We start from the raw sequence: 14,494 nt of genomic DNA, 5'->3' as shown, positions 1-14,494 counted from the left end.
TGGCAGGTGCTGCGGCGGTTGGGCACACAAGCCGACAAGATAATACTAGAAATGAATATACATACATACAAATATATATGTTTATATGCACATATGTTTCAATGTAAGTGGATTCTCTCATATGTTCGGCGTCATAATTATACTAAAAACAAATGGTGCGCATGCGAATAAACCTCTAAATGAATAGAATTCGCAAAGAAAAAAGTGATGTGATGAGAAATACGAGCGGTGAGCATGGCTTGCAGTTCATTAACTTTTAGGCCATAAAAGCCTTTAATGCAACAATTAAATTTTACGCTTGAAATATATCAAGTATTGTTGTGAATATGTACATATATATGTGGCAATATGACTACTTGATTATTGAAAAAACAGCTAATTGTGTTAATAAACATTCAATTATCAATAAAATTTGCAACAAAATTAATTTTCGGTATAACAAACTTTGTGTATTGATAAATATGTAAATTCGGATATAAAAAAATCTAGGTGAAAGCTCTTAAAAGTAGGCCAAACGTAAATAGGAAATATATACTACAAACTTTGGAAATATTTTCTACGTGAAACCGAAACCAGTGTAAGAAACGATGAACTGGCAGAGACCAGTCAAGCTGGCCATTGTTGTCACGCATATTGAAATCACAGTACTCAGATTTTATTGATGATTCGAAGCCAGTTTGGAGACGTAATATTATATTTTTTTCATTTTATTTATTAATAATTTTTTTCGTTTTTTACATAGTTTTAATTAATTTTTTTTTTTTAATTTAATTTTTATTTTTTTGTTTAATTTTACTTCAGTTTTTTTTTACTTTTTTTATTTTTCATTTAATTTTTTGTTTAATTTTATTTCAGTTTTTTTTTACTTTTTTTTTATATTTAATTTTTTTGTTTAATTTTATTTCAGTTTTCTTTCAATTTTTTTTAAAGATTTTTGTTTTATATAACCTCTGTATTACTGTAAGAATTTGATGGGAAAACATATCTTTCTTTACTTATTATACATTTTTTATTTTAAATTATATTTTTTTTCTAAATGTGTTTTTGTTGTAGCGGCAGAGAACATTGCTGAAGTAATACCGAGGAATTGTGCCAAGTTGACGGTCCTTGGCCGTATAATAATCCGGGTCCGTTCTAATTATTTACAGCCGACTGTCGTGGAAATGGCTCTTCTATATATATTATGCATCTCCTATTGATTTATTATTTTTTTTAATAATTTAATTTTTTTATTTGAAAATATTTTAGTACTATTCGAATTTTTTTTAAGCTAAATTAATAAAAAAAATTTTTTTTTTTTCGTATTTAATTTAATTTTTACGATTTATATAAGCTTTTTTATATTATTATTGTTTTCTTTTTTTTTACTATTTCTAAATTTTCTAATATCACATATTTTCATTGTCATTATTAACATTTTATTATAATATCTCTTTCTCACTTTTTTCGACCAGCAAAACTTGCTATCAATGCTGTTGACCCAATTCGCTCATTGTCCATATTCTTACCGTTACGCCAGCTAATCTGCTATGTTTGTTTTATTTAAACAACAATTTGTTGCTATTTCTTAGTATAATAATTTTAAAAGCGTGCGGCTTTTGTATTTAGTAGTTGCTTGACAAGTTCAGCGACACCTTTGAATAAACGGTGGACCGTTTTCTTTTCTGCAGGCAACGCACATATTTACCCCTTTGAATGATGATATATACATATTAATAGTATATATGTATATAATAGCGGACAATGTGCGAACTTTAGTCGTAAAATTAATTCGCTCAGCGCATATGTGTGTCACCTGGCAGCTAGAGCGCCGCTTTTGCCATGGGCTAATTAATTGTTTAACCCTTTGGTTGAAAGGTTAATAAACTGACGGAAATTTCTTTAAATAATTATAATCTAATGACTTTTCGCTGCTGGAAAGAGTGTTGATGTAACATTATATTAACGTTATGTGACAATGAATAAAATTTCATAAGAAATAGATAATTGTAATTAATTATAGAAATGTGGCAAAATGGCATAAATATTAACAAATAAAAATCAGTAAAATGCTAAAAGAAAGAAATTTTATTAAAAATTGGTTTCTCTGAAACTTTATTTTTTAAATGACATAGAGCCAATGCAGCTTTGAATACTAGTGTTTATATACTTGGGGGTATGGATCCAAGGCAATATGACTTTGAAAGTGTCTTTAAACATTTTTTCATGACGATTTTCTAACCCTATTGTCAGTATACGTTGACCATAGAAGGCTGTTATTTGCTGCTTAAGCTTACTTTACTCAAAAGCATATATAGTATAACCAAATTCGATGTCCGTAAAATACGTCACAAGAATATGTAGGAATGAAATGTCAAAAGGCAACCAGTGAAGCTTCAAGCAATTAAAATAAAGTGGCCACAAGATCAACTTTCATACATTTTAGTACATTTCGGGTCATATTAAACAGTTGTTGAAGCCAAGCGAATAAACCAAGGTCACATCTGAGATGAACTTTGTCTATGACAAAAGTGAGAAAGCCAAACATTTTTTTTTTGGTATAAGTAAAATTCAATATTAAAAAACTGATAGGATGTATCTTTCTATGTAAGTACATATGAGCTTGTCTTAGAAACGTACTCACTATATAATAAATTATCTCAGACCAATATAAGATTAGACCAAATGAGTGAGATCATTAGATATTGACGGTAGCGCCATCTATCGGCTAGTCAAATTATGTACCATGCCTTCTAGAGACCTTTTTGGTAGTCGATACAACTATTTTATACGATTCATTACGATTTTTAATTATAAAAGTTCCATTTAGTCAATTATAAATACAAGTATACTCGTATAAACACTGTTTATTAAATTTATACAGATTTTAGAAAAAGATTTTCTATTTAAGTAAAACAACAATCGACTAATCACCAATTCTAAAAAGACATAAAAAAATTTTATCTTGCTAACAAAAAATATAGAATTTCTGAGAAATTATTCATTCTTACATAATGACTTGGCTACGATTCCCACTAAAATCTTAAACATTATTTGTCTTCATTAAAGCGCGAATTTGTCGATGAAGTATGCGCTTACTAAGAGCAATTAAAGTCGCTATTAATTAAACACGAAAAAGAAATGAATTAAACAAAATTAAAAAAGTCTTAATCTTCGTTAAGCAGCTTTACATCAATGACATTTCAAATGTTGCTATGAATGGCAAAAGTGAATGAAAATAACAAACAAAATCTTGATTCCATCTCTAAACTGTAAAGCGCGGCATTTATTCTCTTCAAAAGCAATAACTCACCAGACTGTAAATAAATATGTAAAATCTCAGCGAAAATTAGCGAAATGCGGGAGTGTAAAGTATATTATATCAAATGATATTTAAGCTCGGACAATATGAATATATTTTCACTTAACGAATCTCTTATTATCTTTTTTTATTGAAATGCATTTAGTTTGTTACTAATTTTATTATTACAGTAACAACTGATTAAATGAATATGTTTATTATTAATTGCTTTAAGCATAGCAACACATAAATTTAATTTCATTTTTTCACCTAGACATCATATCACAACGAAATATGGTATACATAACTTCGTGATATCACATCAAACGGTTAACTAACAGAATCACAGCAGCAGATCACACCCATTATTTAATCGTCATATACCCAAAATATATTTATTTGAGTTTTACCTTTTAAAAGTTAGGAATTTTTTACAAATGTTACGAGAAGATATGACATCACATCATATGATACATTATATCACGACATCACATCCATTTTTTGGATATTAATATAGGTACAGGGGTTAAGTAAGTATGTAGTTGATGAGATTCTACTCAACATTTTAGCACATGATATCACATCACTTGGTTACATCACAACATAGCCGCCTTCACATTATTTTGAACAATTTTAATTAACCACAGATTTATTCGAAATAATAACGTCACATCATATGATAGCTTACATTACATCGGTTCGTTTTACTAAATCATAATATCATATCATATGATAGCTTACATCAGATCGCGTCTATTTACTAAATTGTAGAAACTCCTGATATCACATCGTATGATAGTTTATATCACATCATCACAATATCACAACATCACATCACCGTCTACGCACCGTCATTCATTTGAACAATTTTAATTAACAATTAAAAAACATAACAATGATTTAAATACCAACTTATACAAAATCATAATATCACATCATATGATTACATAGCCTCATTTACTAAATTGTAGAAAATCATGACATCACATAACATCTTCGATTCGCATCGATATATATTGCGCAAATATAATTTCTAAACAAACAAGAGGATTATTTTACATTGCATGTAGGCCAAGGTCATGACATCACATCGCAAGTATGCTAACAGCGCTAAGTCATATCGCAAAGTAAACCGTCACTTCTATAACATAAAAATTAACAAATTTCATATTGTAGAAGTATCTAAAGGACTAAAGCCATATCAGTACAAATATTTAATTATTAAAATATTGTTTGTTTTGGAATCTCCGAAAATACTCCGAATATCACACAAATCATTAGCACTCATAATAAATATTTGAAAAATACATACAAGTACATACACAACAAATTCCAAACTTCCTAGAAAATGTGGTATATTTTAAACAAAAATCTTGCGTATAATTTTAAAAATATATTTTCAAGTATTTTTTAGGTTTTTCGATTTATTTTTTTCACTTACCAATGTCCTTCCAATAGCTGAAAAACAAGATGAAATATTTTAAAAATATTTTCTAAGCACTTTGATACAAATATATGTAAGTACATAATCGACCAATAACTTAATTACTTTTAAAAAAAATAATATAGGAAGACAACTTTTAGAAGCCATTATCTTTGCATTTTATCAAAAAGGTCAGCGATTTATGTTTTAATGAAACCAAAGTTTTTCTATGATTTAAGGAAGCTCATGCAACGGCAATGCCAAATATAATCACCAGCGTCAGGCGATATTTATATTTATGTTGCACTATTATTAAAATTTATTGTTAGTGCATAAATGTGTGTAATTTGTTGCTCTGAAGAAAACAACAAAGTAATTGTCCAGCTTATCAGCGCTAGTTAGTTAAATTTATGCACGATGTCATATAGCTTTGGTGAAATATTTTGAAAAAATTTTGAATTTCTACACGAAATCGTGCCTAATGAATTAGCTAACTCAACAATTGGAAACAAATTTCCTTAATTGTACAAAATTTATTACTGTAAAGTCGCTGTACGAAAGGAAAAAACATTGAAGTAATAAATTTACAAGTACAGAAACTAAGTATAACATGTAAGGAAGTACTAAGTTCGGGGGGAATTGAACAGAAATCAGAAATTATTAATAGGCTAAGTATGACATTAAGATAAGAAAAGATTTTCAAGAAATCCTCTTAGCACATTCCTAATATGGGCCACGGAAAAAGTGTGGGCTGATTTTTAAAATTTTTGAGTAGATAGAAAAGCAAGATTAAAATAAAATTGTATTCATTTCTAAAGAGAGTTTGTAATTGTTAACAACTGTGACGAATATATAAAGAATCCCCTTTTTATCAAAGTACATATATCAAACAATGTGAAGGAGAAAGAAGAAGGTAAATAAAGCTTAAAAAATTTATACAGCTACATATATACTCGGACTTTTTAGTTTACGATTACTTCTATGTAAGACTCATTTGTACTGCCAGGTTTTACAATGCTCTTATTAGACTAATTTTTGTCACAGAAACTCATTCAGTTTATCAAATTCTAAATATTTACATCACATCAAATATAACCCGGACTGACCGATATAAACTAAGCGCGCAAACCGAATTGATAATTTTTTGTTAATTTTTTGATACAAACTTTTTTTATGTTCATGTTAAGTTTCATATTCAAATGTCAATTTGTCTGTGTTTGACAACTGTTTCTTTATCACGAAATGTTTATCTGGTGATCTTTACCAGCACAAAATTGAGCAATGGGTTTATTTGTAATTTTATGTGTCCAATGGAATCATGGCTACGGAATCGTTGAAAATGTTGCAGAATTGATTTTGCAGCCTACTTTATCACCAAAATAAAAATATTTATGAGGTACAAAACAATGAAAGCTGGATGACAAAAAGCAGATGATCCCAACAACACTTATGAATCGACACCATACATTCTGCCTAAAGTTTGGGGTATGAAACGTATCAATGCTAGATCCCTACCTAAATAACTGAACCCTTGGCAAAAACAACTTTGAGTAGAGGTTCTGAGATACAGACAACATAGCTAAGAACTTAGCTATCATCAGACGCATCACTACTGACGACCAGAGGTGGATTTATGAATATGACGTCGATGTCCAACAATTTAGTGAATTGTCCTCTAAAAATATTCTGAAACTGAAAACACCAAGTCAAAGTCGGTCAAAAATCAAGTTGATGCTCATAAGGACTTGACTTTTTTTTCACACAAATATAAAAAAAAAAATTCACGAAATTTACTTTTTTGTAAAAATATGTATCTGCTAAAAATACAATTTTCAGTTGTTTTCCTTTGTCCAAGTTCTAAGTTAAGGTTTTAACTAAAACACATGTTTTTTTACTGTAGATGATCCTGTAAGGAGTTATCATGCTTGCCGGCGCATATTGTTTCCGAGAGTCACCGGAAATGGCGTCGCAATGTCCGAGTATAAATTTTTTTTTACAAAAATTTCAGAATTTCTTTGTTAACAAAGTACATATGTTTGAAACAATAAAAAATTCTAATAAAATATTTCATTTTTTATATAAGAAAAAAATTTTCCGAAATTTTTTTTTTTTTTACCCGAGGAAACCCATGTAACTCCTTAAGCGTAAGGTACTTCTCTTCTTCCTTATTATTTCCGTATGCTTTAAGTATGGATTTGACAACAAAAATACCGAAAATAAATATATGTATATTTTATAAACAAGTATTAAACTTAAAAACAAAGCTACGAAAATAAAATAAATAAAAATAAAATATATTTTCGAAAGTTAAAAAAAAACTTGTTAATTTGCAAAATTCAGTTCAAATAAGCCAACCAGGAAGTCTAAATCATAAACTAACTCTATTACGGTACAAAAACGTTTTGAGGTGGTTACATAAATTTTCAGATATTCAACAAATAAAACGTCGCATAATTAAAATAACAATAAACTACATAACTACATAACCGCAGCAGTTCGCTATAAATTTTTCCACCTTCAGTCTTCCCCAATTAACAAAAAAAACACAAACAACACTACTCAACAGGGTGCAGCGCTGATGAAGATGAACGAGCTAACCATGTACGACGTGCGTCAACTTGGCGCGAACTAATGCTCATGCAGTGCGAATGATTTCCGCAACACGCCCGCTATAAAACAAAAGCGCCAGAGCAATCGCCTCAATTTGCCGCTTTTCTCCCCAGCTTCCACCGCTTTATGCCGGTGCAGCGCCATCCGATCGGTGACAGTCGATCAAAACACTTGCGTCCCCCTACCTGAAACAACAATTCGCAATAACATCCGTGACGCCTAACATATCTAAAATGATCGCTACTTTATTATTGTTATTTTTATTGTTGTTGCTGATGATGCTAGCATTGCTGCTGCTGCTGTTCGTTTGGTCGCCAGCACTCGGAGGTGTGTTACTTTTATTGTTATTTTAATATGTTGATGAGTGTTATTTTTCGTGCATGGCTTATTCATCGCTTCTTCGTATGTTTGTTGTTTTAGCCAACAGAAAACAATAACAAAAGCTGTGATTTGATGAAACATGCCTTTAAAGTGTTGCTGACGCGCTGACTTTAATGCCGTTGACGTTGATGCTTAGACATGTGGCCGCTGGTGTTGTTGTTGGGCTCATGGCAACGTTTGAAGCGAATTTGTTTTTGTTTTTGCTTTAATTTTTATGTTTTTCATTTGCAAAACGCGCGTGCTCTCTCTCAACACTTGTTTAAAGGCGTTTAAGTAATAATAAAATTTATTTAAATACTTTGGCATCACCTTTTCGTTGTATGCTTCAATTCGTCGCACAGTGTGATGGTCTGAGGGACAAAGTTGTAAAAACCTTTTTATGTATGTCTTTATTCTTACACAAAATTCGGTGATGCGATATCATAGACCTTACACATATTGATAATACCAAATTCTCTCTCTTAGAGGACCTAACCCCAAAAGTGATATATTCACTCTTGGGATCAAAAGGTGGTTAGGTTTTCTAGTGTAAAATTACAGAATTTTTTTTAGTTATTTCGATAGATTATACCTTAAAAACATACTCATAAAATTTTGTTTGATATCTTTAATAGATTGGAGTTCCTGCTTCAGAAGTGTACTCAGTTCAATGAGCTCAATCAGTTTAACTTTAAACACGTTTTCTTCAAAGTGTATGGAAATTTCCTGAAATTTGAGGAATGCACTGCGGTTTGAAGTCTATTGCGTCCTCTTTTGTTAGTACTAACACTTAGCTAACTTGCATAAAATCCCACAAGTTGCCTAAATTTGTTTCTAGGAGAACGTTAGTTTCTTGAACTGAACTCTTTCAGAACCAGCCTCGTCTGTAGAAGCTTGAACACTTCTTGCCACAAGCGATTTCTACTGACCTTTCCCTATTTCCGTAGCTTCTCTCGTAAAGTGTGGGCACCCACAGCAAAGAACGTTTCCGGTCTTATCGAAGGATTTCCGCAGCTCCTTTCTGTACATAGTTCCTCATAGAGTAACCAGCAATTTATTGATCTGATCAAAAATCGAGTTTTTGCAGTCTAAAACGACTACAATTTTGGGTAAAGTACCCTTTTTTAAACCAACTCCATTTTGTCAATTTTTGATGTTTTTCTGGACCACTGTTTCTGGACCAGAGTTTTTCCTAAATCTAGTGATCTTGCGAGTTTCCTCTAAGCAATCTACAACCAAAATATTTCCTGTGAATTTAAAAATGTCAGAAACATGTCAATCGGAAAGAAAGTTTATAATTCAGTGACTTTGTCGAAACGAACAAACGTCGTGGATATTTCCATTCAATTCACGCATTGTCATTAAATATTTCACCGGAAAGTTTTGTGTTTTTTTAGAAACTAGCTTAGAAACTCTTTGCTGAAGATTACTCTGCAATATAAAGCTATTTTCTATCGAGCTTGAACTTGGTTTTTAACAACAAAAACAACATTAGAAGGTGTGTTCCAAAGTAAACAGGACTTTAAAAAAATCAGCACAAATGTTTTTTCAGCAAAATCAATTTATTTTATTCAAAATAGTCTCCTTCTGTTTCAATACAGCTTATTGCACGGTCCAAAAGCATGTCGAACAAGTGTTTTAGCTCGCTGGCCGGTTGGAAGCCAGTATGCCGGTGCAAGCCTTTTGAATGGCCTCTACGTCTGCATAACGCTTTCATTTCATGGGCAAATGCATTTTTCCGAAAAAGAAGAAGTCGCACGGTGCCATATCAGGTGAATACGGGAGTGGTTAATGGTTAAAATGTGATTTTTGGTCAAATAATCGTCCTTCGAATGTTGGATTCTGAGCAGTTTTTGGTCGTCATTCAATTTGTGCGAAACCGTGAAACCTTTTCGTAAGCCCAAATGCTCGGTCAAAATGCGATAAATCGATGTTTTGGAGATGTTCAATTCCATTTCCATGAATTTCAATATTGATTTCGGCTGATTTTTGATGAATTCACGCACAGTTTCGACGGAATTTCCTTTGAACACAGATTTTGATTGGCCTACATGTTAACCCTCATTTATGTCCTCACGACCACTTTAAAACGTTGAAACCACTCGTGCACTCTGCTATGAGATAGGCAATCATCGCCATAACCTTTTTTTCATCAATTGAAGCGTTTCGGTAAAAGTTTTACCAATTTAAAACAAAATTTAATGTTGGCTCTTTGTTCGAAGCTCATTTCCGCACCGATAACACAAACATACTGACACTTAAAACGCAATAACTTCACTTCCAATCCATGAAATGTCATGAAATTTACTGGATTCACTGGAGAATCAATGAAGATAACAGATTCTAATGCACCAGTCGACACATAGATGGCGCTACTAAGGGTCGCTAGATTCAAAAGTCAAGTTTACTTTGGAACATTCCTTGTATAGCTACCTAAAAGACGTGAACTTTAGAACTCATATCCAATTATTCCTAATCCTCCCGAATTCTCACAATATTTTATTTGAATTTTTTTTAATATATTTTTCAAAATATATGTATGTATATGAATATATTTTTTTCATGTGAAATTTCTTTTCTCTCAACTTAAACTCAAAAGCTACCACTGTGCGCGTTGGCAGCTACCGCCTTTTGTTACTTTAATTAAGTGTTGCCTTTTTTATTATTTTCTCTATTTGTTGGTGTTGTTGCGCTTGCTGAATTTTTATCTTAAAGCAAAAAAAATCGTGTCGAATTTTTGTAAAACTTTGCCTTTTCATTTAGGAATATGATGTGAGGCGATATAAAGTCTAAGCGACTGCGAGGCGCAGACTTTAGTTAATTTAGCTGATCAGCCTAGTCGTGAGCGGACAAGTGTGTGTTGGTTACACGAAAAGTTCGAAAAGTTGCCCTTTGTGAAAGTAAAGACTGTGAATTTCAGCGACAAGTTATTTTAATACCAAAAAGCCGCAGGATTATCAAAGGATCATTATGTTTGGGGTAATGGAATATTGGATAGTGAAAATTTAAAACGAAATAGAGAGTGCAAATGAAGTGAAACATGATTGAAAAAAAATGAACTTAGTGAAAAAACTACCTAAAGCAAAAATACTATATATACTTATTCAATAAAAGTGAGAATTAAATATTCGAAATAATTATAAATATAATAAATGACCAAAAATAATCGAAGAGATATAAATTGAATCTTAAAATTAATGAAAAAACAATGGTGACTGTGGAAATATAGTAGCTTATTCCGTCATTCTTATGAAGGATCAGAAACTTATCCTTTGTGTTTCATTAAGCCTTCTACAAACTTAAGGACTATAAACGCCGCAGACCCTAAAAATATTCACTGCTATGAATGACAAAGGAGAAACATGTTACAGACCTAGTTTGTGGCTCTGATTCTTAAACCAATTTTTGTTTGCTCTGTCAAAAATATCATACATTTGAGTTATGTTGGTCTGATCTTACAAATTCCTAATATCTTCATCGAATTTCTTGTTAAACACTTGACGCTTCCACTGTTTTAATTACAGAGCTGTCTTCGCCACACTGTTGGAAAGGAATTGAAGCCTAAGCTGAAGCGCCTGTGGTATTTTAAAGTTATTAGTGAGCGTAAAAGAGTTGAATATTTTGCTGTTACTTCTCTCTTTCCCTCCCTCTCAATGCACACTAATCTGAATTTTAATTTTTGAGTCCGCAAATAAGTTCCCGCTGTTTGTCAATAGATGGCTCCAGCTGTTGGGGGTGATCGATTTTGATCTAAAACGTGATAAACTTAAGCAAAACATTTGAGAAGGAAACTGCATTTCCACATTAGTGACTGTCATATACTTTTGGTTCTGCGAATATGTCCGATTTTTTGTCAAATAATCATCATTTGTGGAAAGTGTTGATTTTCTTCTTTTAGTGAAAGCAATCGGTGGCTGCAATTATCGAGAACTCCAAGAAGTTTACGGGGAGGCTTCACCAAGTGAAACAATGTGCCATGATTGGCTTTGTCGCTTCAAAATTGGATTTTAGGGAAGGCCAAAAATCTTCGAAGACGGCGAATTAGAGATGTTGCTCGATGAGGATGATGGAAGAAGAGCTTGGTCCAGCATTAGAAGTCACGCGCCAAGCCGTTTAGAGCATGAGAAAGGCGGCCTCAATACCAGGAGAAGCACAAAAAAGAAATTCTGTTGCGTGACATCGCCAAACCCTCGTGAATGGGAGGTTCTACCCCACCCGCCACATTGCCAATAGATTGTACCGCCCGATTATCATTTATTCCGTTCGATGTCAAATGGTCTGGTTCAGAAGCAGTTCCACTAACAAGACGACATCGAAAAAGTACTTTATTCTTGGATACAATCACAATGAATCTTCCGAATAATTCATTTGTAACCATTTGCTTACAATAAAATTTCATTTTCATTTAAACACTGCAAGAACTTGGTTGTGTGTCAGTAGTCAAATTGTCATCCACATCTTGAGAGTCAATCATAGAACTTAACCTACCCTGTACTTCTGCGTGTGTTTAATATCGTGTCGCGTATGGTTAGCTTTAAAAGGAAGTTATTCTCCTACCATGGCCTAATGCTTCGACCCTGCTTTTTATAACATATGATCAATATTGAACCGGAGTGACAAAAAAATTTAAAGAAAAATCTCTAAAACCAATAAAACGTACCGACGTGGACAGTTTCGACGTAAAAGTCATAAACCCACGTCTTTCCACCAGTAATGATGCTTGATGAATATAGTGCCCGCAACTAAATTGTCAAGCATATTTTTGGCGACCATTGGTTTGGTACAAGACTAGGAGTGGCGCGCTTTATACCCAAAATCCTAATCATAATATATTAAGTCAATCTATAAGAAATGTTGAGACCTTCTGCTACCTCTCTGACGCCGGCATAATGATATTCAACTACATAGTTTCTTTAACTGTTTTGATGTCATCGTCATTAATAGAGGTGGATGGACGAAGCTCATGAAGAAAATTTTCGATGACTTCACTACCTTCTCTGTCTGCTTAGTGCCCTTTAAATTTTTCTCTACTCTTCGTGATAAAGTAGACTACCCAAAACACTTCTGCAACATTTTCAACGGTATCGTGGACGTGGTTCCATTAGAAACACAAAATTTCAAGCAAACACATTGCTTAATTTTTTCATGAGAGAAAATGCCAGATGAAAGGTTTTTCGTAAAAGACAGCAGCCAAACACACACTAATTGATATATGGAGATGAAACATCACACGATCATAAAGAAGGGTTGCAACCTTCAAAACAAAATGATTCGACATGCGTGTGCAGTTGATATGGACCAGTCCATGTCAAATGGTATAAACTATTACGTATAAAACAAAGATCAAAATGTCTTGGACCTGTCAGTATATGTATAAACAATTTAATAATTTATTATAACCAGACAAAGTATTAATTAAAAATAATAACCAGTTTTAACAAAAGCTGAAAATTTTTTTTAATACCAAAGCGAATTTGTTAGACTATACACACTGATAATTTTAGAATATTGTAATTATGGTTTCGTTACGGACTTAAACTTAATTAAATTTTAATGCTATAAATAGAAAACACAGATTGAAATCAACAGAAATTAATATTGTAAATAATTTAACTAGAAAATAAATTGCTTGCAACATCGCCATAAATACACTGCCGCATTAAATTTCGCAAGAGAAAAACTAATTATCTGCCAAATCGCTTAAGAAGCTTTTGAAGTTATACAAATTACTTTCAATACAACAAAAATAACAAATTAAATTACACTCTTCGGCCATCAAGCTTAAATAATCCCTACGGCTGTTACTTGCACTCAGCGCCGAAGAAGCTGATTGAAGTACTTAGACAAGCGACAGCCTTAAATTGAATTTGCGTTTAGTCATTAAAATGATTTTCTACATTTAATCCAATATGGAAATTTATTTTGCATATTTTACGTATTTTACAGCGCAACAACAATTACAATAACAACAGCGTACACCTACAAATTTGGCTGCTCTGCCTCATCGCAGTACTTATCAGCAGCAACACCAGCATGGCGCTGCCCATCAGGCCGGACTCACCCATACAGACAATCATTGTGCCCTATCAGCGGCATACCGTTAGCGGTCATCCCTATCAATACCCGAAGTTGACGAGCGAAAAGCGACAGGTGTTGGTGCCCGCTGTGATGGAGGTGGTGCCGCGCTTCAATCTCAATCAAGGTGAAATGGCCATGGGCAGCCAGAAAGGTACGCCCGTGAACTTCGTGGACGGCGCCTACCCAGTCTACTATATGCCGAGCAATGTGAATGGTAAATTTAATGGCCTAATCTCGGTGCTGGAGGGCGTGGTGCAGGAGTAGTGGCGGAAAGCTTAGACTTTATAAGCAAACACTAATTTAGTACATACATACTTATACATACATAAACACTTACTTTGTAATTTAAATAGTTTAGTTATATGTAGAAAAGTGCTATTTTACTTCCACCTAACAAATACACTGTGATACGGCACGTACGCAATAGTCCCATTAATGGAAATAGTTTTAGTGTTTTGTATATTTTAAAGAGAATATGTAATAAAGATGTGGCTAAATAGCTTTAAACAAACTGCAAATTATTTAACATTAAATTAGTTAAGGTATTAGTAAAAAATGAACAAAAATTCCTCATCTGCCTTAGAAATTAGTGAAAGCTTTCAGCGTTCGTTTAAATCATTGTCCAGCAATCGCAGCCAAATAGGCGTCGTCTTGTTTCTTCTGGCTGGCATAATATTTGCATATCATTTGAATTTAATTAGCCAGTTTTCTTTTCCAATTCATCTAATTTGTTTTGACTACAT

General features: G+C 32.6%; 1 protein-coding gene across 1 annotated transcript; it reads left to right on the top strand.

Annotated features, from left to right (window-relative positions):
- The first annotated feature begins 10,473 nt into the window (after window positions 1-10,473).
- On the top strand, window positions 10,474-14,272 carry LOC126755021 (uncharacterized). The gene is made up of 2 exons (XM_050467282.1): window positions 10,474-10,652; window positions 13,620-14,272. The coding sequence occupies exons 1-2, from the start codon at window positions 10,644-10,646 to the stop codon at window positions 14,013-14,015; spliced, it is 405 nt and encodes a 134-aa protein (XP_050323239.1). The 5' UTR covers window positions 10,474-10,643; the 3' UTR covers window positions 14,016-14,272.
- The last annotated feature ends 222 nt before the right edge of the window (window positions 14,273-14,494 follow it).

Source organism: Bactrocera neohumeralis, chromosome 4, assembly GCF_024586455.1.
Source record: "Bactrocera neohumeralis isolate Rockhampton chromosome 4, APGP_CSIRO_Bneo_wtdbg2-racon-allhic-juicebox.fasta_v2, whole genome shotgun sequence".
NCBI classification, from domain to species: domain Eukaryota; kingdom Metazoa; phylum Arthropoda; class Insecta; order Diptera; family Tephritidae; genus Bactrocera; species Bactrocera neohumeralis.
This window is presented reverse-complemented; position numbering and strand designations above follow the sequence as displayed.